At 42.8% G+C, this 26140-nt stretch overlaps 1 protein-coding gene across 4 annotated transcripts in view; it reads left to right on the top strand.

Moving 5' to 3' along the window:
* The window catches only part of LOC144809415 (sodium- and chloride-dependent GABA transporter 2-like), a 944332-nt gene that overhangs the window by 139911 nt on the left and 778281 nt on the right, over positions 1-26140 (top strand). For all 4 annotated transcript variants that reach the window (XM_078673711.1, XM_078673714.1, XM_078673713.1 and 1 more), the window contains exon 2: positions 11900-12118. In XM_078673711.1, coding sequence (XP_078529837.1) covers positions 11905-12118 — 214 coding nt within the window. In that variant the 5' untranslated portion in view covers positions 11900-11904. The remainder of the gene's footprint in view (positions 1-11899; positions 12119-26140) is intronic.

The raw sequence follows: 26140 nt of genomic DNA on the forward strand, positions 1-26140 counted from the left end.
TGATCACAGAAAAAAACGTCCAATATTTTTTATCTTTTTAATTCCAATGCGTAAGAAAGTACAGCCAACGCATTTCGTCCCTCTTGGGACTTCTTCAGGGCAAAATGATGTGTATCTTCCTAGATGGATAGGCAGCTCGTGTAGGAGCAAAGAAGTGGAAGTGGTTGCTGAAATGCACCCGGAGGTCCGAGTACAGCAGGGATGTATCTGTCCCAAAAATACTGGGGTAAGCGTAATCCCTCAGAGTTTTGTAGATATTAAAATGTTTGAAGGTAGATTGAGCAGGATGCGAAGGAGGGTAGGGACTGGGCCACCGGCTAAGGTATAAGAATTCCCCATCTGTCCCAATAATAGTGGTTCCGTGAGGTAGAGCAACTCCTACAGATCCATGTTTTGCCTCTAGATCCCTCGTCTGTCCCAATGATTATGGTTCCGTGAGGTAGGGCAAATCCTACAAATCCGTGGTTTGCCTCTAGGTCCTATAGTACAAGACGGTGCTCATAGCATCATTATATGTGTGGTAGTCTCACTTCTCCTGTCAGCAGCTGGCTCGCGAGAAAATAGTTCACGGCCCGAACAATCTTCTTCAACGAACGTCTCCACTCCCTCCAGTAGGTATAGCACCAAACTTTACCCACAATGGCATAAGAGGGAATTCGAACAATGGTGCAGTAACCAACAACTGAAGTATACTGAGACACACAAAAGCTGTCAGCAGAAAGAATAAGCCAAAAGCCCTTTAAAAGGGCCAAGAGTGCAATTTGGTGTGTCACTTCAATCTTGTAGGGTTTGTTGGCTGTCACCAGTGTCAGAAAATGTACACTTCGGCCACCACAAGTGAGGTCGCTATCGATCAGTGGGTGTGAGAATCTAAACCAGGATTTTCAGTCGTATCATGGAGAAGTGCTGAATGAGACGGGTGATAGTGGTATTGGGCTGTGAAGAACTCGGCCGGTCCGCTCTTCCGTCCAGTAGTGCTGCAGGGTCATGCAGGACCACACATCATGATGATGATATAGGTCAAAGCCAGGAACTCCACAGATCCAGCACTGGTCATGAGGCAGTAAATCTGCCCTATGCAGCTTCCGCAGTGACCAGGACCAGTCGTACTGGAACTTCATCTGCTCTGCAATTCCCTCAGGACACTATCTGGATCAAAAAGTAGGGTGGCGGTCGCCCAGTGTAACCTAGCAATACATGTTATACGAGAGACCAGAGAGCAGGTTTTTAATCATAATGGGAGATAACTCCCCCGATTTGCCTCCAGGGCCAGAGATGGTGTATTGGAGAGATGGGAAATACCCCCAGTAGAGCACCAAGTACAACTCGAAGGCAGTGAACCAATTGTCAGAATTTCCAGTGATCTGTGACCGAGAGACCAAATTCATCCCTTGGCATCTGCAAGGATTTTAAAACACCTTCCTGAAGCAGCAGATTAACATGTTGCATCCCGTAGATATAACAAGACATGTAGTAAAATGGTTTGTCGCCTACACATAGCGGCAAATTATACCACAGTAGCTCCCTAGCGTGGAGAGAGCGGGACAGGAGTTTAAGCTTGTGTTGGAAGCACTAGGCCAGAATGATTGCATGAAAAATCGGGTTTCGCTTTACAGTGTGATGCACAGGAGACAGATATTAGGTACAGCTCAGAATATAATGTACACTCTCAACCCACTCTCAACCCACAGAGGGGCATGTTTGGGTTCAATGAAATAGTGCGATAATTGTGAGAGGTGTTACGCTAGGCTGTACGCATAGTATCTGTCCAATGCCTGCATGCACTGAGCATTTCAAATGTACAGTCCGATGCCCCCTCAATCCCTAAAAGGAGAGAGCAAGATATCCAAAGTGACAACATCCCCAGCACAAAATTATATCAAGAAGTTATTGTAATTTTTACCGTTTTCACCCTCCCTCACAGTGAAAGTTTCAGGTGGTCACACTTGAGTAAGTCACGCTTTCTTGCTGTCAATAGTGATCCAGCGGGCTGCTAACCTGCGGACATCTATCCTTATTTACTCATCTGGGCCCATAAACACACTCACTCATATAGGCCGGTGAACACCGCTGGGGGTCAAGTTTATAGGGCTAAAATTGTAGGTTTGTTTACTTTCAATTTCTTTAATCTATTACTGATCCGTAGCCCTTTATACAACAATCTATTTTAGTTGAAGAGTAATTGGTGATATGACATAAATTAATTCACCATATTATCTTAATAAGTAACCACAGATTCGGGAAAGTTTTAAGATGTTTATCTGATTAATCATATGAGCAAAATAAATCACAGTATTAACTCCATCATTCTGAGGAAGTAAGATCAATTTGCCTAAATATGAATAAGATTTACAACAACAAATACCTCAGGAAAGAGAGGATAGAGAGAAAGCACATTGACACAAATACACAGAATTATATTTACCTAGGATAGTGCGAAAATCATACCCCTCTGGCCAAGAGTTTATGGGCTCCTTAGAAAGTTCAGATAACAGGTACTTCGGGGACAGGATATGACAGGATAGATGACCTCTTCTGGATTCGACGCCTGCGTCTGACCCCTCTGTGCCACCAACTTCCTCCTTGATTCTTCAGCAATCTTTTTCTAATTGTATTACCTCCTCGGATCTTCCGTGATCTTCTTCTAATTCTAATTTGCTCTGAAATTCTAAGTCTGCTTCTTCGGATATTCGATCAGCATTCGGACAGCATCTCGGTCCCTCAACGTTCTTGATAATACTGCATGAACCAACTCATCTAACTAACTACCTTAATTATATTTTCCCAGTGGCATGTACCACCCCTAAATGTTTCTACTGTACGAAACTCTTATTTCTGATTGGACGAGCTGAGGGGATGATCATCACACCATGTTAAGTTTTAATAATTTTCTTTAGTTCATTGTTTTAAGTTCCCGCCCATTAATTTGTTCTCCCAAGCTTTATTTCCCACCCATATTTGTAAACTTTATTAACAACAATGTATACAATTTCACAGTTGTCTATTGGATCTTCAGGATGTTCAGCTGGTTCCCAGGACTTGCGTGGAGAACGTCCTTGGACGAGTCGCAAGACTTGAGGTCATTGTTTCGAAGTTGTCCCTCTAGCGCATGCTTGTAAAACCACGTGGGTGTCAGACCTTAGCATCGTTCAGAGGCCCAAATACGAACTAATAGAGAGGTCAAAAGACAAAGTATTAAATTCAAACTAAAATGATTTCACTGTATACCACCTATCTCTACTCTAATCCCATCTACTTATAAAAATAAATGTATGCATTAGGACTTAGTATATAACTCGTTTTAGTTTCAGCAAGGCAGATGCTTAGCACATGAGTTTCCAAGCGGCCATATTAGATGCTATTGCTCAGAAGCAGAATTTTCCCTCCAAACGTTAAAACGTCATGCAGTTGACACATGCGCAGTACATTTTCCCACATTAGCAACCATCTTTAATCACACTCAGTTTACACATATGCAAGTTTCCTCCATCTAGAAATATACAGAATGTTGTGCATAATTTCTATTTACAAACATTGTTAATACTTTGTTACGGGATTGTAAGAGACAATTGCGTCTGAATAAGTCTGCTTTTATACGAGTCCTTGCTGCATCAATGGTGAGAGCTTATCCTCCATCCAGTCTTATATATGACTCCCTGGCAGGAGATCTGGATCTATATTCCAATATAAATGAGTTCAGATCTACAAAAGAAGGCTCAATGGACCTCACAAATCTTTCCCCAGTAATTTATAATATCAGGGCAGCAGCAAACACAGTCAAGTCTGGGTTTCCTTTGGATCCAACTCATATACCTTTATTATTGAAGGGAGGCAATATTATCATTTCTGTCTTGACGAATATCTTTAACATTTCTCTGGAAGCTGAACTAGTTCCAGACCCTTGGAAACTTGTGGTCATTAGCTCGCTGCTGAAAAAGTCCTCCCTAGCCTCGTATAAGATGGAGAACTATGGACCAATATCATTGCTCCCGGGCATTAGCAAGATCATAGAAAAAGTGGTAAATGGCTATTTGACTGGGTTCCCGGAGATGCACAACCTCCTGCTCCAGACTCAAATGGGTTTTCAGCCCAGGAACAGTACTGAGACAGCCCTTTTATCTGCCTCAGAGGATCTTAAAAAAAATTAGACTAGGGAGGGACAGCCACGCTCATTCTTCTGGATTTGAGCACAGCTTTTAACACTGTCTCCCTTATAATCCTCCGACATAGACTGGAGTCAGTAGGTATTACTGGTTGGGCATTAAGGTGGCTGTCTTTGTTTCCGGAAAATAGAAGCTTCTAGGTTAGGGAAAGACCTTGCCTGTTGGAGGTTCATCAGCTCAGATGTGGAATGCCTCACGGCTCATCACTGAGCCCCACTCTTTTTAATGTCTATGAACGCCCTTTAGCAGACATAATTTATTAATCAGTCCTTACCATGGTGCTGTACACTGACAACACTCAAATCGTTGTCTCTCTATCACCCAATACCAGCGTAACATCAGAGACTCTATCTATCTGCCTGGAGAAGGTGAACAACTGGATGATAACTAGTTGCCTTAGAGCAAATGGCGAAAAGACCGAGATTATGGTTGTTGGAAAAAATCCAACACTGTGGGACAACATTCTCTGGCATACGTGCCTGGATGACTGCCATTCCTCCAAAACGGAAGAAGAGAGCTTGGGGATACTAATGGCTAAAGATCTGACAATGGCTGCCAGGGCAAAGAAAGTGTCAGGGACATGTTCTGGTCTCCTGAGAGCCCTTAGAAAGACAATTGAATGGCTGCCTATGGATACCCGGAGAGTAGTTTTACAAGGTCTTGTACTTACATGCAAACACTACAGTAGCTCTCTCTACCTAGCAGCCTTGCATATGTGATTCGGAATCTGTAAATTATCCAAAATGACGCAGCCTGAATATTGCTAGGTCTACTAAAACACTGGGGCATATTTAAAAGGGGAAATAGCCACTAAGATTTCACTTTAAGTGATGTTCTGGTGGCAATTTCCTCTTCTCCTTATTTACAAAGTGGCGTTAACATGGCTTAACGCCACCTTGTAACTAAGGCTCCCTTTCACTTCACTTCGCTTCACTTAGCCTGAAGGGGCATGCAATGGATGTTGTAGTGGGCGTTCCGCTGGAAAACCCACTGCTTTTTGACACTGTCCCTTATTCACAAAGATGGGGCAGAGCCAAAATCTAAGGCTAAGTAAAACCTGTTCTTAGGGTGGTGATATGAGGAGAAATTATTAATTTCTCCTCATATTGTGCTCTTTCTATGTGTGCTGAATTCTGCAGTATGCAGGGAAACAGCAAATCACCTTTAAAGATTGTTTATATGCAGAAAGATGTCCCTGCATGCACATAAACAATTGCCCCTGCAGCGGAGGCACCCTTACAACGTGGTGCAAGGTTGCCTGTGCTAGCACTCGTCAGCATTTTTAGCACCAGCTCTAGGGGAAACTCAGGGGTGTGCCGTATTTTAGTAAATGCGGTGTATCCCTGCATTAAAAAAATGTTGGAGTGGGGCATTAAAAATTTTGGCATAACATCGTTCTCCGACATTTTATTGTAAATATCCCCCACAGGGTGCTCAATTGGCCCAGGCAAGCCTTCTCATGAAATACATGAATAACAGTTCGAACAGAAATACTACCTGATACACTGAAAACAGAACACATGAATTTCTCGAGAACGAAACTTACTAGAATTACTGGATGCACTGCTAAAACAGTACAGAACATACCGGTCCCATAAAGAGACACGTCAGGACCCGTATCCACCTAGGTGAACACTTCGTAATGGATCTGCGTACCCAAACCCAACGGACCAGGACCAAACTAATGATTCTGTCTAGATACTTCCCCTGCGACGGTACTCACCGGGAAGCAGAAACTGGAAGGCCTCGGACTGGACTGGACTGCTACGACGTCGGACTACGAACTTCGGAAACTTCGGTTACAGGTGGGCCTCCGGATACCTCGGACCTTGCTCTCTCGGCTTGGGCTCTGGTCGGGACGAACCGCATTCCACACCGCTTCGTCTGGATGTCGGACCGCAGTTTCCGTCTCCTCCGTGGGCCTGAGGGAGACTTGAAGCAGAAATATCTGCCGGTGCGCAGTAGAGTTCCGTCACGGCTGCAGAGGGTCAGGGGGCCTGCGTGGCATCGCCAGCGCGTGAGGAAGGGGCTCGTCCCTATTCGGGCGCCATTCTGTGGTATATAAATAAATAATACCGGGACTATTTTTGACTATATTAACAATAACAGATAGCTCAATAAATAAGAGGCAGGATCCGATGTGTCCGAGTCAGAAGGATTTATTCAGGCAAAAGGGAAGGGACTGGAACGGGACAGCCTGAAATAAAATAGGAAGGAAGGCAGCTGCACCATTTCATCGACAGTGCAGCATATATATAGTAAAACATTACATTACATTACATACAGTAGGCGTAACTTATGACAAACGTAAGATAAGAAGACATGGGTGGAAAAAGAAGGCGTGCACAGGGCGTGCACGAAGACATGTGATGAGAACGTCACAGAAGTGTCATGAATGGGGCGGAAACATGGAGGGGGCTACCTGAGCAGCTGGGACCTTTAACCTAGTGGTGCGCGCAAACGGGCAATGACGTGTTACCAGGGAGAACTGGGGGCTATGACTTCTACACTAGAAGAGGAGACTAAAAGTCTGCGGTGTCAGGACGACATGTACCTATAGCATATCTGGTATCTGGTGTTTGGAGTACATGTTGATAGAATCCAAAAGTTATCAGGGCAAAGGCTACTTGACACTAAGACTGGTGCATGCATCTATTCTACATGTATTGCGTGAACTAGGAATTATTCTATGAATATTAATACAGTATTTCTCTTGCATGGAGACAGAAAGACTAGACCATAGCTGGAACTGTTGATGCGGTTCAGTAGCTTAGGAATGCAAAGAAGGAGGGCTGGACTGATAACTAGAAGCATAACATATTCTTGGCAGACAGGCAGGCAGAGCCAGGCCGGGCACTGCGCTGCGCGAAAGGAAGTAAGTGAAGGGTCAGGGATGCAGGTGGGGGCTGCATCGCTCCTCGGAGTGAGTTCAGGAGACTGGAGCTTGAATCTGGTGTCCGGGCCCTTTTGAGGCCTAGAAACGGGGACAATTCAATGAATTAACGTGCACACTGTAAAACGTGGCAACATAGGCCTAATACTCGTTGCTTTCACGAGAACTGGGAACTGGCATACTAGAGTTGGACACAACTATAATTGCGTCTTTAATCGATCATAGGGGGATACATGCATATCGATCATGCACATATAATCATAGGATGGGGAACACGTAGGCACATATAACATGGCAAAATTTACTTTTCCACAAGGCTTACAGTTTTTTTTTTTTTTTATTTAAGGTCTTATGCATTGCACACAAGGTAAAATATGCAAGTCACCTTGTCATACCATACAATAATGTGAGAGAGCTAAGATCTAACAGTCGCTCTCTCTTGGCAATTCCCTGAATAAAAAGAGGTAGAGGCAGAATCCGATGTTTGGTTTTCTAGGTATCTAAGCTCTAGAACTCCGTGACTAGTCACCTTAGACCCAACAGCAATTTGTTAAGTTTCAGAAAGCAACTGAAGACGCACTTCTTCATTTAAGCACTGCATTTGATTCTCATGAGCCTGTCGTAGCTATGTGCTCTATGAGACTCTGTAACACATGACAGTCAAACCTCTAGTTATCCGAATGCCCCGATACGTGAGCAACTTAGAGACACACCTTGTATTTTAGGCCTTTATATATACGCACTGGACGTCTGGAGTGCCTCCCATTTAGTCCATTTGATTGTATAGCTGGGGAAATGGGAAAATCTGTCAATAGTGGACATTACCACTGGAATGGAGGATTCTGTGCGGGACAGGAGAAGAAGGATGTCATCAGCGTACAATAGGGTCTTGACCTCGTTATCCAAGAGGACGTCCTCTGATGAGCGATGGATGGCCATGGGCAGGGGCCAACAGGAAGAGGAGTGGCGACTGCACGCAACCCTGCCATTTGCCAGGAGGAATAGCAAATGGATGTAACAGAAAATCACTGAAGTTGACATCCCCTTCTGGTGAATCATAAAGAAGTCAGACATTGCCAATGAAGTAATTACCAAGACAGATCACTCAAAAGAGATATGGCAATCCTACATGGGCAAACACATTTTCAGAGTCCTCTGCGAGAGCCAATTTGGGCTCTTCAGCATTCTTCGTATATCAGAGCGAGAGCCCACTTGAGATTTAGGAATAAGCTGTTGCATCACCTTGTGTAGCCAGGATGTGAGAATTATGGCCATTTTCCTCAGGTCAACATTAAGCAGTGAAATAGGAAAGGGCCTAGCACAGTCCAAGGACTCCTTGTTCCCCTTAAGGAGGAGAGCAAAAGTAGTCGTATTGGAGATCGCCCCCAAGGAAGCAGCCTCGTTGGCCTCTCATAATGTTTTAGTCTGAGGAGGCCCCAGCAACGGTTTAGCAACCAGATAAAATTCCCGCAGAAGGCTATCTGCCCTGGGCGATTTGCAAGACCCTCAAGACACCTACCTGGGACCCTCCACATTGAGAGTGAGAGCATGGAGGGGTGATAGGAAAGCATAGGTTTGCTCCTGCATAGAGTGAACTTTTAATCTTTAAAGAGAGGAGTAAACGATGTGAATCGGCCAGTAATATCCTTGGGGTGGCTCAGCAATGTGCTGTGAAGGTTACAAATTGGTGAAATGGACATTTGCTACTCAAGTTGGTATAATTGAACAGCCAGCAGGTGGCTCACATTCTCCCCATGATCACACCTCTGCCACTATAGCTTTGCCACAGCCTTTTTCAGCTGTTGTCAGAAAATATGAGTTGAATCAAGATTTGGACATCTCTAGGGCAATAAAGAATACCAGCAACAAGTTTTGGCCTGGAGATCATGTACCTCCACCTTTAGAAGCTGATTGCTCACCTGTGCTATTTACTGCAGTGGAATCCTGCATTTTGATGCCTTATAAGGCCTCCTTCCTGGCTGCCCACGGGGTCCTACTCAATCTCACCAACCACTCAAATCAGCTAGATGGATACTCATGAAGTCTGAGCTGTTTCATCTGATTGGGTTGCCTATAAATCAACACCTACATCCTCCATCTAATTTGCGGGGAAGATACCAATCCCATAACCAAACCCAACCCCTCAGGAATCCAGCTTCCAGAATATTGCATTTTCCACATTTACGACATCCGGGAGCACCTGCCCCTGAAGAAGAAAGTAATCAGTGGGTGATTGCATCCCATATGGGCAAGAGAAGAACCTGTGGCGAAGCAGGCACCACACATTCAGAAGGGTTTGATCCTCCAAAAAAAGTCTTATATGAGGGCTCTGTCAGCACAATTGTGGCAGTCAGGCCAACCGCAACGGTTCAAAATGAGGTCAGGAGGCAGGTTCCTATCTCACCCCAAAAGTGGAGGCATAGATCCGAAAGCGGGTAATGACGTGGTTCTTGTCAGTCTAAGGGGTGCAAATGAAATGAAGAACCACTGATTTGCCTATGATATGTAATTTGTCAGAACCCCATCTGCCTTCCTCGTCCATCCAGGTCTTGAGAAACGTATAGGGGAGTTTGTGGCTTATAAGGATGGCTACCCCCATTTCTTGTAGGAGCTATGGAAGGTGTCAAGCCACAACCAGGCTTCAAGATGCCAGGCTGCTTGGCACAGTACAGGCTTCAGTGAACAAAGCAGGCTGTCAGGCAGTGACCTGTGTCACCCTCCAGGCTGGTGCGCAAGGAGGATATCTCAGGCATATAAGGAGAGAAGCGTGTTGGCAATCCGGTGGTATGGAGTGCCGTTCAGCCAGCAAGTCTAACAGTCAAATTGGCAGGCGGCTTCCCAGAGATAAGCACCACCAACACCAAAGAACAATGCTGCTGCTCCCCCGAGTGTGACAGAGCTCCTCTCTACCTGGGTAGCATGGAACATAAGGGGATACAAAATGTAGGCTTCCATCAGCCCTGGGACACAACAGAAAGACAGGAATGGCCTGCTCTACAGCAGAGCTTCATCAAGGAGTGGCCATCGTGGACAGCCTGTAGCTCAATCAATCAATCATGCAGGGGTTGGTAAAGTGCATCTACTCACCCGTGAGGGTGTCAAGGTGCTGAGAGGGTAAGAGGGGGCGGCTCCTTTGAGTGCTGGGGTCATCTGAAAAGCCAGGTCTTGAGGTCCTTCCTGAACTGGGGCAGTGTGGGAGATTGCCAGATGTGGAGGGTGTTCCAGGCTTCGGCTGAGAGGTAAGAGAAGGACTTTCCTCCCATCCTAGTCTTCCCGATATGTGGGACGATGGCCAGAAAGAGCTTGGCTGATCTAAGGTGTCTTTTGAGTGCATGGAAGAAGAGGCGGCTGTCTAGGTATGCAGGTCTGGTATTGTGAAGGGCCTTGTATGTGTGCATGAGGAGTTTGAAGGTTATTCTTCTTTCGACTGGAAACCAGTGGAATCGGGGAGGTGTTGGGTGATGTGGCTGTGAGGGAGGATGTCAAGGATCAGTCTGGCTGCAGTGTTTTGGATAGTCTGGAGTTTGCAAAAGAGTTTCTTGTTGATTCTGGCATACAGAGCGTTGGCATAATCAAGTCTGTTGCTGATGGGTGCGTGCGTGACAGTTTTTCTGGCTTCGGTTGGGATCCATCTGAAAGTCTTTTGAAGCATGGGGAGGGAATTGAAGCAGGTCGAGGAGACGGTGTAGATATGTTGGTTCATTGTGAGCAATGAGTCTAGTTTGATGCCACGGTTTCGAGCGTGGTCCGTCGGGATTGGGGGATTTCCGAGGGGGGAGTGCCACCAGGAGTCGTTCCATGTGGAGAGACTGGTGCCAACGACGAGGACTTCTGTTTTTTCTGAGTTTTGTTTCAGGCAGCTGTTCTTCATCCAGGTGGTGACGGCTTTCATCCCTTCTTGGGAGTTGTGTCTGATGATGTTGGGTGCGTTGGTGAGGGAGTGGCTCAGCTGGGTGTCGTTTTCGTAGGAGATGATGTTGAGCGTGTGGTTCCTGATGATGTTTGCGAGGGGGCAATGTAGACGTTGAAGAGGGTGGGGCTGAGGGAGTACCCTGGAGCACTCCGCAGTTGGTCTCTGACAGTTCTGAGAGGTAGGAAGGAAGTATGAACCACTGAGTTCTATTGGTGAGAAAGGGGCGGATCCAGTTGAGGCGTTTGCCGCGGATGCCGATGTCGTGGAGTCTGGTGGCTAGGGTGCGGTGGGAAATGGTGTTGAATGCAGCCGGGAGGTCCAGGAGGATAAGGGCTGCCTATTCGCCCTGGTTGAGGAGGAGCTATGCCTCGAGTGCGGTGATAGGCCCTGAGTGTGGAACCTAAACCCAAGAGCGGAACCTCAGCAGTCAAAAAGATACTACTCGTAACTTACCTTTGTGAATACCAAAAATACTTTTTGATCTAACTTTATCTTTATGAATTAGGCCCTCACTTTCTCACTCACTTATTTTACCTAGTCACATACTGACAATAATTTGTCCCTCTAAGAGCTTGCTTGAATATCAAACCAAATATTTTATAAACATTAAATGGACAATATTTACTGTAGCTAACAACTCCTAGGACTAATACCATGATCAACACTGAGCCCCCAGTGAGGGTAAAGTTACATATGGTGACAATTGCAAAGCAAGAGTACCATGGCCCTAAGTCAAGCGAGTAAAATTGGCAGCGGGGCTTTCTGGTGGAAAGTAAAAAACCGTCATAACCAGGTAACATTGGACTCCTCAGAACACTGGACCCTTGTGCCACTGTGCCTGCTACACCACTGATATTCATGCCCTTGTGTGAAGATAAAGAATGCGTTCTGTGCTAAATGTAAAATGTACTTCCTGTTTGTGTTTTTTAGGTGTAATGGCTAGCAAGAAGGCTGGGACAGTTACCAATGGAGATACCATACCTGCTCATCCCCTCATGGAAAAGGAGGAGGCGGAAGAGTGTAAGCCAGAGATAATGGAGCGAGGACACTGGAACAACAAGCTGGAGTTTGTATTGTCCGTGGCCGGGGAAATAATTGGATTGGGCAATGTCTGGAGATTTCCTTATCTCTGTTACAAAAATGGAGGAGGTAAGAACAAGGCACTGTCTCAATTTTACGCAAATACAATTTAGAAAATTAAATTACAGCCCACTCATTACTGCTGAATTTGAGGTACTAGATCTAAAGGACAGCATAACGTCAAATGTGCTATGGTGATGGAGGGACTGATGTTGTATGGGCTTTTCCAATGTAAATGTAGAGTTTTGGGTGACTATGGCTTGAAACAAAATAGATGGTCACTATTGACCAAATATATCATGTTTTATGGTTCAAATGTATTTTATTCACTTAGCCGGTAACACACACGCCCACTTCCAATGCGTGGTGAAGCACCACAGTGTTTGGGACAAATACGTGTGGGGAAGGTAGGGTCAGTGTGGTGTATCTCAGTAATGATTGACAGGGCTTGGGATGCTAAAAAGGTAGTCCAAACAGAGGGGATGTGGTCTCCACCACACAAATGACATCCTTGTCTAATGTTCATGGCCGTAGGGTTGGAATGGCAGGTTCAGTTCTGTCCTTCCTTATTTTGGTGGTCTTTCATGTCTTGGCCTCCATAAGTCTAAGGACTTGGGGGTATATTTACAACAGAATGGAGAAGCGTGGTGGTAAGTAGACATTGCTAATTCCATTCTTGTCCATTCTGAAAACACAGGGATGTGCCGTATTCACAAGAATGCAGCACACCCCTGCGTTTTCCCTAGCGCTGAATTCAGCTGCCTAGTGCCAAAGTAGGCACCCGTGCACCACAGTAGAAGGGTGCATTGTTTGTGGAAGTGATTGTTTATGTGCAGGAAAGTCTCCCTTCCTGCACATAAACAATCATTCATGGCATTTTTAAACTTCTATGTGTGCTGCTTAATGCAAGTTGCAAAACGTCATTTTTTTATTGTTTATGTGCAGGAAGGGTCACCTTCCTGCACATAAACAATCAATGGCAATTTGCTGTTTCTCTGTGTGCTGCACAAGGCAGCCCCAATGAAAACAAGGACAAATAAAACATTTATCCTAGTTTCACCTGTTTAAAACCAGGTTTTCCCTGGTCTCAATTTTGGCACTGCCTCATATTTATGTCACCCTTGTAAATAGGGGGCAGCATCAAAATCAATGGGTGTTGCGGTGGAAAGCCCACTTCAACACCCATTGCCCTCCCCTTCACGCTAAATACAAAGTTTCCAAGGCAGCTTTAAGCCATAAGGCGAAGTCCCTTTCGGCAACACAACGTCACTTTATGTTGGTGATAGGGGCTTGTAAATGTGCCTCATAGAGGTATTTCGGGCAGCTGAGTCTGTGAAAGTCTTGCGACAGGAATCGGATGCATGGACCCCACATTTTATTGAATTGTGGCAGTTTGTTTTCGATTGAGGCGTGATTTTTTACATTACTATAATGTCCCACAGTTGAACCAACTTTAAAAAATGCATTTCTAATCGGTCATAACCAGGCCTTAAGGCAGCTGGAATAACCAGGTCTTAAGCTTCATACTGAAGTTTGCTTCTGAGGATTCCATCCTGAGATGGATGGATGAGCTGTTCCACTAAGTGACAGCGTGAAAACCAAAAGAACAGCCACCCATCCGTTTTTGTTTTTTTGCGGCGGCGATGAAAATCAACTTGGCTCCAGATGATCTAAGACTACGATTGGGAAAGCATGGTTTCACCATTGAGGATAAGAACTGAGGGCCCTGTCATTAAAGATTCTATGCCACAGATACATTGCTTTGAAACAGATTCACTTGCTTAGAGGAAGCCAATGCAACTCCACCAGGGCCGGGCCCAAGGGAGCACGTTTAGGTAGGTTCAACACTAACCACGAAACCGGGTTCTGAACTCTCTGTAATTTTTTAAGTCACCCCTGGGTGGCCCCGGATATAAAGAATATTTTCACCAGAGCCCCATCTATGGTTTTCCTGGCTGCTAATGGGAGAAGATCCATGATCTTTTTTCCGAGTTGCTTCTAGTGTATTAAAGCATTTCACTGTGACATAGCCTATCTGGTTATCGCAAGTTAGCTTGGGGTCAAACCAGACTCCTAGGTTCTTTATTTTTTGCTTGGGGACTGGAACAGCACCTAGAACATCCCCCAGCAGGCTAAAGACCGTACAGATGGAACTTTACTCACAATGAGGACCTCCGTTTTTCAGCTCCTCACCATCCACTTTGCCAACTCCACCAGGCACAAGCTAAATTGTATAGCCGCACCCTTCATTTCCTAGGAAAGAGATACAGCTGTGTATCGGCGGCATTAAACACAATTGCAACATTGTGTCACTTAAAGATCTCTGCCAGGGGGCGCATGTATAGATAGAATAGTGTAGGGCTTAAGGTAGAGCCTTGCGGCACCCTTGACACAGAGTCATCATTTCAGAGGTATAACATCTTTTTAGTAACTTGGAAGGTGCAGTTTTAGAGGAAGAAGGCTAGGCACCCTAGAGCCAGCCCCCTGACACCACCACAGCCGTTCTAGAAGAAGGCCGTGGGATACGGTGTCGAAGGCTACGCTGAGGTCCAACATTATTAAAGCTGCAGTCTGTCCACTCTCTGCACAGATTCTGCCACTTTTGCAAAATAAGGCAGCAGTGCAGCTTTTCAGGCAGTGCTGGTTCTAAGGGGGGCTTTTTAAGAAGAGGCACAACAGTGGCGTGCTTCCACTTCGCTGATAGTTAATAAGTGTTAAAAGGTTGGACCTAAGCCTGAGGTAGGACTCAGAGAGCACTACATTTAAAAGGGATAGTGGGGCTTTAGCAGACACTGCAATTTTACTCCATTCATTGCAATATAATCATTTATCCCTTCCAACTTTGCACATTCATTGATCTACTATGATCAAGAATGTGTGCCATTAATTCCATGCTTTGGTATTGGGATAGGCACTACTTCCACAAAACAAGTTAAATAATTATTCATGGGCGATAACTCATGCTTCTCAGCATAATCACTTCTAATAGTAAAGCTCGTCAACACCAAAACCTAAGAATTGGAGTACATCACATACAGGGTGAACTACTGTAAAGAGAAGGCTAAATTCTTCAGTATTTTCAATCCGCCTGGTAACTAATGCTGATTACTTAAAACACATGATAACATCCTTTTCTGAGCTCTAGTTCTCCATGCCTGCTGTGCCTGTCACTAACCTACCTCTACATATGTCTTCTACTGCAAAACAACTTCCGGTGATATCTTATGACGCTATAGTTTATTATTTTTTGTTTGAAACATCCACGCACCATTTTATATCAGGACTCCTACTAAAAGGGTGCTCTAACTTTAACAATTCGTCTTGAGGAACTTGGACACTCATATCAAATCTTCCTTCCCTCTTCTCTTTTTCACCCCATGCATTTAATTTTTACCATACTGGAGGGCATATTACCAACGATTAGCTATATTTATCGCTAACGATGCTTAGCAACACATTTTTTAACGCTAGGCATCGCCGGAAATTATCGTAGAGATAACTTGCTATTAGCAAGGTTTATCTCAGAAGTGATAAAAATCCTTGCGCTAACTGCCAAATGAAAGATTATCGCTGGAAAACCAATGATAATCTCTCGAAGTTTGACGTTAGCTTGATGATAGGGGCTCACAAACTTAGCCATGATATCCACCTTCCATAGGATATCATGTCTAAGTCAGGAAAATACCAGGTGTAAAAAAAGCAGTGCAGTATCAATAACAGGGTTAGCGAAATCCTTGATAATAGGAGAAATGTCGCTTAACAACATTTCTCCCATTATTTTTCTTTGCATCTCATTAGAGATGCAAGGGGAAGCGTAGAGAAAAAGGGTGCTAACATGCGAATTTGCGTGTTAGCACCCTGTTGCTAATAGGGAGATAATTTTATCTCCGCTTTCTTGGCTTTTGAAGCCAAAAAAGCGGAGCTAAATCCCTTGATAATATGCCCCTAGGACCTTTCAGAGTCGTTTCATCTTCTTCGAAGTCCAGATCCTGAACTGTTTTAGTAGCTTTTCTCTATGTTGTCAGTAATAAATCTCTTTCAGGAGCTATTCCTCTAACCATTGGATCGACTAACACCTGTCTTCTACATTTTTGCTACTTTAAAGCCATTGGCTATGATGAATCATTTGTCCCTGTTCTTAGTAATCTTTAGATCGTCAACTATCACGTACCGCTCCCCTGGTGTTCAGTATCATAAATGCATGGCTTTGCCCTGGAAGGTTGCCAGTCACCAGGTTTCATGCTACTCTCCCAGCCTTTCTTTGCTCGATTCAATTGGTTTTATATCAGAAAATCTCAGTCAAAACTATAGTCCCACATAACTATTGAGGCCTAAATATAATTTACAAAGATATCGCCCAATTGTGTGTACATTTCCCATTATTATATCCAATGGCACACTATTTTTATAAACAATATTCGATGCATACCATTTTTCTAAGATTATATTTAGTCCACAATATTCTGGAACCACACTATCTAGTTGTTTGCTTATTTAAAATGTTGGGCTTGGTATAGACTTTTGAATAGTCGGCAAACAAATACTTCTTTCCTACCTGATTATCTACGTTGCCAGATATGAAAGCATTATAAACTCTCATTCTCTGATTGTCAACCTCCTTAGCCCACAGGAAAATCAGCTTCTAAGCACTGTGACCTGTCTGCATAAGCCAGTTGACCCCAATACAGGTGTTGACACAGGCTATCGGAAACCAAAAATTATCATGGGGCAAAACATTGTGTAAAGAATATCGAAGACAAAAATATCATGAAGATAAGCTTCTATAGAGTTTTACTATATAGAACTCCACATACATGTACCTTGATGATATATATATCTTCAAGATACGTAGATGTTGAGTTAGGAATAGTAAATCTATACTTACCTATTTGCTCTTACCTTTTCTAAACCTTCGTCCTTGATATTTTTACACAATATTCCATCCACACAATATATTTGGTTCCGATATTCTATCAGTGATCTCCTAATACCTGTTTTCACAAGTCTTCTTAGCCATTTTCCTATTAAATACTTTTAGCCCGGTTTTCAAGGTGTGGCCTCTGCATACCTTGGCTTTGTTAAAGAAAGACTCTCTTGGCCCTAACATAGAGTCAGATTTAAATTAAGGAAGTAACATGCCGTCCATCTAAAACAGGCAGAGGTCTCGTATGCACATTCTGCTCTGTTGTGAAGGTGGCAGACTTTGGTGTTCCCTATAGGAGTGCAGTCATCAGCTCTATCTCCAAAAACATTCATTTGGTGACAATGATGTCAGTTGAGAGTGCGTTTAATAGGTAGGCTTTCCTGTTTTCAGTTTCAATTTTTGGTAAATTCTGGTGTGGTTTTACCTTAAACAAGCAGTGGTTATCATTAGTTACACATTTTTGGGCCATTAAAAACAACAGAAACAGTGTTTTTCAAATGTTTATGGAATGTTTTGCTTTTAATATTGCTTGCTTTCTGCACTGATAGTGCATGGTATATAGACAGTGTATGTACAGTGTACATGAGGTCCAAATACATTTTTATAGATCCAACTTATTGCAGTACACCATACAATACTTCTTCAGTGAGTCTTTGGCCATGGGGGCTCGCTCTTTCAATCCCATTTAAACTTTCATCTGTGAAAAAGCCCTCTCTACATTGGCACTTGAGATGGGCAACGTCAAAAAAACCAGTACACAATGGCCACTAATATAGCTTTCGATGCCAATACTGGCGCACCTTAAGATAGGGATTCTCTGGGACAGGTTCTGCAACAAATGCATTGAACTGAGCAATTATGCCCTCAGAGTTATTGAAGAGGTGAAAAATGAAGCACTACCTTTCAAAAGTGCAGAGAAAATCCCCCTTTTACAGAAGGGATCTAGAACTTGTGCAGAGTACCACAGTGAGGATTAATTGACTTCAAATGCCATGGTTGGTGAAGGGACATTTCTGTATCATTGCAAGCCATTTCTCATACATTGTAAAATAAAATGTCCTGAATTGTTCCTCAACATTTCTTTTCTTACCAAGTGGCAAGCATTCTAACATGGACTATGTTGCAGGGCCCAAGTCACTAAAAGTGTCCCCCAGCCTACTTTCATGGAGATGTTTCACTTCTCCACCAATTACGCTGAACACTTAGTAGACAAGGGTGTTTTTAAACTCTAGGTTTTTGATTATGTCCACTACAGCAGTCATGGTTTCATGTAAAAATCTAAGAATACAGTAGAATGTACTTTTTTTCACATCACTATCAATATGCTACTGAAGATCCTTACATTTCTTCCCATTAGCATCATCACCAAAGCAAAAATTCTGTAAACGGTCACCACATGGATAATATAGCATTGACGGCCTCTAGGACTGAGAAACACTGGGTAAATGACACAGTTGGGATGACCCTTTCTTTGATGCCACACAAAGCACAAGCTGAGAAATAGTTGTGTTTTAATTCCAACGTACAATTAAACAGTGCACTGAAATGAACTACAAAGTCAATAGCATTCTTCATAAACTCTGAAGATTGTAAAGATGCTTTCAGCATACCATCTGGCAAGTGGCAAGTATCTCTTACAGTGAAGAACTTCAGCTCAGGTATCGATTTTGACAGGTCATCACACAACCTTTTCATATAAATAGCTGAATCACTGCAAATACAAACAATATCACTTCAATCTTTGTTGAACTTGGTGAGAACGTTTTGCAGCAGTGTTCCATGTTTTCCAAAGGCCTGGTGTCATGTTTTCACCATTATCCCAGATGCTTGGTGATAGTACTCTTTTCACATATACCTGTTATTACAGCTTGCATTAAATGTTTAAAGCCTTGGGTGTTTGGCAGTCCACCTACTATCAATACTGACTAGCTAGAAAAGGGGGCTGGTGTATCAAAGTATTTCACCCATTCTCTGCCTGTGGGTAAATGTGATGGTACATACTGGGAAAGATTAATATGAAACCAGCCATTTTACCTATCAGTGAAATAATCAAACATAGCCAAAATATCAAAAATGATTTTGAATTGTCCTGATTCTCTCTATTTTCTGAAATAATTAAATGAGACCTAAAACATCCTTTTAACCCCTGCATCTTTAGACCAAAGATCACACAACTAAAAAAGCAAAAGGAAGAAGAAACAATATTTTAGTGATATCTGTTAACAACAAAACATAAAGCAGAATAATGTTAGCCAAGTCTTTCTTGCTGTTAACCTTTATGAAAAAGTTACATTGTATTGGCCCCTTCAGGAAGAAATAAAAATTACTCTTTCAGTCTGCTTTTCTTTCTTTGAATGACAATTAGTTTGTGGTGGTACAGGTGTCTATCAATGTTGATACTTTTACACTGGAGAAGGCTATTTCTCTTCAGTGGGGTTTCATCAGTTATTATAGGTTTAAACCTAAAACAGGATAACCTATTATTAGGTCACCATTATATAACAGACTGTCTGATGGCATTTCCACCTATTTTCTGAGCGAGGCTGGCAATAGCAGACTCTGGTAGAAATAAGAGAACATGCCTCTGAGGCCTCTTGAATCTATGTCTAGGAAAGTTGCTCCTACTTTGAGGGCACATTTCCCAAACCCACATTCAGTCTGTCGTTCTGAAGAGTCAATGCAGAAAAAAGAGGAATCACTCATGTGGGAGAGACTGAAAGCAGCAAGGGGATTATTTACACTAGGGTAAGAGTAGCTAAAGCCTACAAAAAGGTTGAGTTTGAGGTGGCAGTGCAAGCACTGAAGTTGGCAATAAACTGGATCAGGGTGGTTTGATAGGAGAAAGCAGCGGGCATTGGTGGAGTTGCCACCCACCACTCTCATCACATTACTATCTGTAGTAGATCTGCAGTATCACCCATCATGCAGAACTGACAGTGATGAAGAATAACCTGGCTGCACTGGTGGTAAAGTCTAAATTGGTGGTCTACCTAACGCTGGTGTGGCAGAGGAAGTAATTCCATCAAACTGATCATTTATTTTTAATTAGGTTGGTTCATCAGTGATCTTGATCTCATGGCTCCTTGCCAGCCTGACCCCGGTGCTGGGTATAATGCTGGAGACAGTGATTTTCAAACTGTTGTGTGATGTTTGACACATCAAGGACAATGTGAATACCTTTTGTCGGTGTTTCTTTGTGGGTCTCTCAGACAGATTCAACTTGATTGAAACCAAAGTGCTGATAGAACTCCTGGAAGTACCTACAACAATTAAGAGCGAGCACAGTGATGACATGTTTGACTCTTTCTTTGTGTTCTCACACTGTTTTTTGGGGTTGCAGAGTCAATTTTATTTTTGCTCTACAGTGACTTGCAGTAGACATGCTTGTTACCTCTACTTTCTTTTTTAAGTATATGAAATTGTATTAAACATAATAAAAATGAGGTAAGATAAATTATTAACATTGATACACGTTTTATTTGTATTATTTGATAACATTCTGCAAGTGAACTATAACTTCATTTTAAACAGAAAAAATAAGACAAATATTCAAACAATGTAAATCATTAAGTAATTTACATTTTTAGGAGATAGTACAAATACATCTGTGGTTCAAAAAATAATGTAATGGAGGCAAAAAGAGGTAAAAAAAGAGAGAATGTCAAAAATATTAAATTGATGTTTTAAAAAAAGGAATAAATGTGTTGGTGAAATTATTCTAAAGATTGTTCGAAAGAATTATAACAAAAATGTTCAGATAAGGATGATAATTCTGTGCATAAAATGAAGATATTTTTAAAAACCTCAGTTGAGGATCCATATTAATGTTTTGACATACATTTTTTTATTTCAAGATTCAAAGCAATGAGGTGTCAAAACCAGTCTCTAATCAAAGCTAAATATACGGGAGTAGCATATGCTAGGTCTGTCATTAAAACACACATTGTTCTACCGCGCTTTAAAACTAATATTGGTGGCTGTTTTTCATTCTATTGTTATCTGGTAAATGGCAATTTCTAATAAAAAATCCCCTAAATTTATTTCTATATACAAACCATATCCAAACCTCTGATAATGATTCAAACAAAATATTAGTAAACTTCAAATGTATATTTACTTTAAATATCTTGGCGATTTTATCCTACACTATATTGCAAAATTCAAGAACATTAGGACAGAGAAAAATCATATTTCAGGTCACTATTGAGTTGATTAAATAACCAAGTGATAGATTTCACATTTTTATAGATTGTATCTACAGTAATTGCTGTTAATAGTGAATGATAGAGGGTGAGTAGTATTTGCAGCTCGTGTTGAATTAAATACTTTATCCATATTTTATTCCACAGCTCAACTGGTTAACTAATTTGTAAATATATTTCCCAGCACAGTCGAACTTAAGATGTGGCTCTTCAAGTAGTACTGAAATCTAAAAATTGATACATTCAGTTAGTCAGTCATAAAACTTTATTCAATTTTGATAAATCATAAAAGCATATATTATATACACAATTAGGTTACAACAAAAATAAAACTTTTTTAGAATTCAGAAGGATTGGGGGCCAAGGCCATTTGCAAATTCCTTGAAAAAATCATTGTAAGTAATAAAAGATTTAAAAGTACAAATTGCGTTTTTACAGAAATGAAAATCACAACAGCCTATTAGTCAATATCCACATCAAATCTCAGGACATCAATTAGCCATAGTGTTTACTAATAGAGAGAGCCTCCCTTATAAAGTTGAGCTCAGCATAGCAAATTTCATGTGTCTCCAGTGGGTATAAAAGTCTAAAACCATCTTGATAAGAACTTGGTCTATACACTATCAATAAAGGAAGTCAAAAAGTTGTTCTTACAGAGTGATAGAGGGCACAGGAAAATAAAAAATGTACTGAAGATTAACTTGACATATTATCACAAGGGCATAGGGGGGAAGTTTTTGGAACCACCACTAAAGGAAATACCACATAAAAGTGCACATGTGTTGAGGCAGAATCTAGGCAAGTAAAATCTATACTTGGACTTCGAAACAAGCCACAAATAAAATTGCATTATTGGAGTAGATCAATGTGCTCATTCACAGGCAATAGCCTGGGGGCTGATCTCCGATGTTTGGCCAGTTCCCTTTCCCAAAACGTTTCCATAATTTGGGCTATAGCTAGAGGTGGGCTGTGGGCTGGGTCATTAAAAAAATCAATAAGGCCCAAATCACTAAAAACACTTTGACATATCCTATCCACGAAATCTTCTCCAAATTGTGTGCAGACAGGCAATCAAGTAAAATTTGTCTAGAAAATTCAAGTTCAGTTGTGGACCATAGTAGTAAAGGAGGAAGACCTATACAACCCTCTAGGTGATTCAATCCCACTTTAGAATGGCAAAAAAGAGGTTCAAGAACCTTGGGGGGCCAACAGAAGCCTACTAAGGAAGGCATCCCCAACAAGTTGAAGCTTAGAGCAAATCAGTGTGCCCCCAAACTCTAGACCCATAGGTGGCAATTGAGGTACATTTTGCTCTACACCATTATAATTTCCCTAAGAGGCTTCTGGCCAAGCTTAAATGCGAACCAGAAAAGAGCTTCAACTGGAAACACTTGGATTCCATTTTAATTGATTATTAAAAAGGTCCCCTAAACAGCAAAAATGTGTGACTTTGTCTACCAGGATTCCTAGTAAATGAAAATGAAATGTTTTTGTTTTTGTTGATTTTGGGTGCAAACCATTATGTAGGATTTTTCAAGGTTTACTTTCAAATCCAACAAGGACATTAACTCAGCAAAAGCATCAAAGACTTTCTCTAGACTATGCTCTCTTGCTGTCCTCGCTAGGAGGACAGTGTTGTCTGCATAGAGAAGGAGACAGATTGAATAATTGCCAACCCTAGGGTAGTCTAGCTTCTTTTTTGCAGCAGAAAAGCCTCCAATCCATTTATATATAGTAGAAATAGAAAGGGGGCCTGGATGCATCCCTGATGAAGGCCCTGAACTGAGATCAAAGGATCAGTACTATTCCCATCTGGACCATATTCAATTTTCCCTGTGGTGCTCCGGTTTAATCCCTGAAGAAGAGTGACAAGGTTCTCCTCTACCCCCATGTCCCACATCATACTCCAAAGTTTATCAAGGTTTACAGTGTTGAAAACACACAACGAGTCTATGAAGGCCAGATGTAAGGAACATTTCATGGACTTTGTGTACTTACTGATGATTAGTGCTAAATTCAAGCACTGCTCAACTGTGGCATACCCTCTGTAAAGCTATATTGGGTCCTTGAGAGTTTGTTACTTTCACTAACCCACACTTCCAATCGGGCTAGGCGCACCCTACCCATAACCTTGACCGTGGCATCCATCAAGGAAATTGGCCTGTAACACACTGGGTTGATTCTGCTCCCTTTTTTAAAGATCGGGACCACATTGGGTGCTTTGCATGTAGCAGGAAGTGGTCCAAGAATAGCAGCCCTAAAAATATTGGTGAGAATTGAGGCCAAGGGCAGGATTGTTTTCGATACATTATAAAGACCATGGTGAAAAGGGATCATTTACACTAGTGCCTCCTCGTCTGCCATAATACCTCTAATTTCAGATGATGATTTTGATCAGTGCAATGCAAAGTGGAAAACTAAAAATGAGCTTCCCCATCACTGTTGCCCTGCTGAAAGGGACATTTGACCACATCAAACCAAAACTGATATAGCACATAGGTTACTGTTGGTTGTCTGGATTAATTTTAAGTTGGTATATTTTGTTCACAGAACAGTTATTCAGTTATTGCAGGAGTCACACCTTACCTAGTATACAAACTATCTTCTGCTAGTGAATCCAGAAGTGTCTGGAGTAAAGCTGTGTATCATTCCGCGATCCTTTTTAGGTCAAGCACCAGGAGAAGGCCTCTTGGAATCACTTCAGACTTTCTGCAAACTCATGCGTGTGGTGTTCGATTTTCCACACATGCTTTTGACTGTTGCGTGTGGCTTTAAAAAATGAACGTAATTGGCCAAATGCAGGTGCATGTCCCACCTTTTCTGAAAGTGTTTACTCCCACATGGTTTAGCTGTTGGGAGCGAGCAGCGGCACGCAGCGTGCCATCTGTTGTGGATCACGTTTCATTTCAAGACTTTGCAGCTTTCCTTACAAGATACTAACAAGGCGCGTCCCCTCCACCCCGGCCAAGGGACAGACCCCAACGCCACAAGAGTGCACGCATCTTTTTTCAGCACTCACATTTCATCTATGTCAGCACTCTCTTCCTGCACTGTTATCTTTGTATTAGTATGTTACTGTCCAGAAATGTGCTGTTCTCTGTAGTTGTCCTCTTGTTCGGTACCATCTTAAAAATTGACCCACCTTTTAACATTAGCGTTTTTTCATTACCGTGGTGCGCGCTTCTTTTCACACCTCTGTGCAGCTGTGGTGTGTGCTACCTTTGACATCTCTGCATAGTGCACAGCTGTGGTGCATGTTTCCTTTCCCCACATTGCTTTTGGTGCTCACTCCATCAAGTGGCGTAACGCAGGCCCTTGCTGGGGGCTTAATTTGAGCCGGTGTCTGCCAGTGCGCACATGGGCACCTAATTATTAGCAGTTGCTCCAAAATAATGCCTCTGCTTAGCTGTGGTGCATTCCACCTTTCTCATCTCTGCACAGTGTACAGCTGTGGTGCGTGCTTCCTTTCCCCCATGGCACAGTACACAGCTTAAAAATTAATCGTATCTTTTAAGATTCACGTTTTTTCAGCACCGTGCTGCGCGATTCCTTTCAAACCTCTGCACAGCTGTGGTGCGTGCTACCTTTGACATCTCTGCACAGTGCACAGTTGTGGTGCATGCTTCCTTTCACCCCATTGCACAGTACACGGCTTACAAATGGACCGCACCTTTTAACATTCATGTTTTTTCATCACTGTGGTGCGTGCTTCCTTTCACATCTCTGCGCAGCTGTGATGAGTGCTTCCTTTCCCCCCATTGCACAGTACACAGCTGTGGCGAGTGCTTCCTTACACCACACTGCACAGTAGTGGGGTGTGCTTCCTTTCACAACACTGCACAGTGCAGATATGTGGTGAGTGCCTCCTTTCACCCCAGTGCACAGCTGTGGTGCGTGCTTCCTTTCACCTTATTGCACATTGCACAGCTGTGGTGCGTGCTTCCTTCACCCCACTGCACGTGCCACCTCCATCACACCCACATGGTTCTCTTGTTTTTTGTTAAATAAACAAATTTCACACACAGGTGCCCAGGTTTCAGATGTTAGCATTCGTGAACTCACTGGACCTAGTAGCGCGTCTTCTCCACCCCGGCTGTGAAACAAAGTCCTCCGCCACAAGCTGCTGTGATAGCATGATAACATTTTTATTATTCCTAGCAACTTTGGCATTGACATTATTGCCCTTTATTACACTATTTGTTTGGTTTTAAATCATCAGCAGCAACATTTGTGCCTCTGTGCTGCCCAGTTAAGAAGCACACCAGTACCACCACTGTAACAGGAGGCAGACTCACCATCCCTCCCACACTTCCAACAGACTGCTCTACAGTAAACAGACTGTGTATTGTTTCTTACGCTGCAATTTATCTCCCTTCACTGGATCCTAACCCGCCCCCTTCACTCTTCCCCTCTCTCCCTCCCACTGTCTCCTCCCCGAGATTGGTGCAACAGATGTAAGTGTTTAGGCTCTGTTAATCTGCAGGAATGGAATGTTAATACCCTTAACTGGCCTACACTGCTACCGTTATTTTATTTTTCAGCTACACTGATTATAATGATAAGCCAAAACAATCCAAACATCCAACAAGGTGCCTACTATACAAAATAAAGGACACAGGGCATTAAAAGATGTTTTGTTTTTGGGAATATTGTTAAATAAAGAGTTTTCCGTGGGAGGCCTGCACACGGGAACTATTCAGAAGGCAAGCCCATTTCACTCTACAGGAGGCTACAGATGAGCCGCTGCATACTATGCGTCCCTTGTATTACAGCTCATTTGAGTGTGTTTGTGTGTGTAGTAGTCCAGGCTCTTGGGGCTCGCTCGATCCAGGGGCGTAACGCAGGCCCCTGCTGGGGGCTTAATTTGAGCCGGTGTCTGCCGATGCCCACATGGGCACTTGATTATTAGCAATTGCTTTTTGTGCGTGCTTGCTGGCACTGGCTGCTAAATAATGCCTCTGCGCA

Source organism: Lissotriton helveticus, chromosome 1_1 (assembly GCF_964261635.1).
Source record: "Lissotriton helveticus chromosome 1_1, aLisHel1.1, whole genome shotgun sequence".
Taxonomy (NCBI): Eukaryota; Metazoa; Chordata; class Amphibia; order Caudata; family Salamandridae; genus Lissotriton; species Lissotriton helveticus.